Raw genomic sequence first — 822 nt, 5'->3', positions numbered from 1 at the left:
AAAGAAAAAAAAAAAAAAAAATCCAAGGCACAGTCAAACACAACACATGTGGATTTTCTAGAAGGTCGTTAATACTCTTTTATTCCGATCATCACAACTGTCTCGCATCCATTATCTCAGCCGTATTTATCTCCCCTTTTATACAAGGAATGCACATTGGGAGGGAAAAAAAAAAAAAAAAAAAAAAAAAAAAAGAAAACCCTTCAGTCTAATGTAAACTCTCATGTTCATTACACCATATTCCAATTTTCCAATATATTAACACCTTTCATTTTCTGTTCTAGCTGTTTTTCTTTCTTTTTTCTTTTTTTAATTTAAACTGCGGAATCTTATATTACACGTTTATTGCTTTATTTATTAGATTGGGCTTAAAAGTCCACCACTACACTTTCATAGCTTAAAACTGACCTTATTCACGAGGCAAGAACCACTCTTTCTGGTCTCCGCGTTATTCTCTATCTCTCTCTCCTCTTTCTCTCTCTAGAAACCAGAGCAGGAAAAACAAAACATTCTATCGAGAAGAAAACTCACTCACAGTCAGAAAATGGCTTCTCTTTTCATATCTACGACGACTTGGGACTCCAAATTTACTACTTACATCACTTTGTTCGTTTTTCTGCTTTCTTCTTCTATCTTCATTTCAACAGGTTAGCATATATATATATATATATACACACACACACACGAAATATATATTGTTCAATCTTTCAGACTAGAATCTTTATTATTGTTTTTCTAATGTTTTGACGTGTTCTTTCATAAGCTGGAATCGTTTTGGTCTCTTTCCATGGCGATTGTATTTTTTTTTCACTTTGTTTTGGC

General features: G+C 32.7%; 1 protein-coding gene across 1 annotated transcript in view; it reads left to right on the top strand.

Annotated features, from left to right (window-relative positions):
- Window positions 1-352: 352 nt before the first annotated feature.
- Window positions 353-822, top strand: part of LOC21401157 (COBRA-like protein 1) — a 3362-nt gene continuing 2892 nt past the window's right edge. The window contains exon 1 of the mRNA XM_024167526.1: window positions 353-647. Coding sequence (XP_024023294.1) covers window positions 545-647 — 103 coding nt within the window. The 5' untranslated portion in view covers window positions 353-544. The remainder of the gene's footprint in view (window positions 648-822) is intronic.

The sequence above is a fragment of the Morus notabilis genome, unplaced genomic scaffold (genome assembly GCF_000414095.1).
Source record: "Morus notabilis unplaced genomic scaffold, ASM41409v2 Scaffold948, whole genome shotgun sequence".
NCBI classification, from domain to species: domain Eukaryota; kingdom Viridiplantae; phylum Streptophyta; class Magnoliopsida; order Rosales; family Moraceae; genus Morus; species Morus notabilis.
Note: the sequence above shows the minus strand (reverse complement) of the source record. Positions and strands in the feature narration are given on the sequence as shown.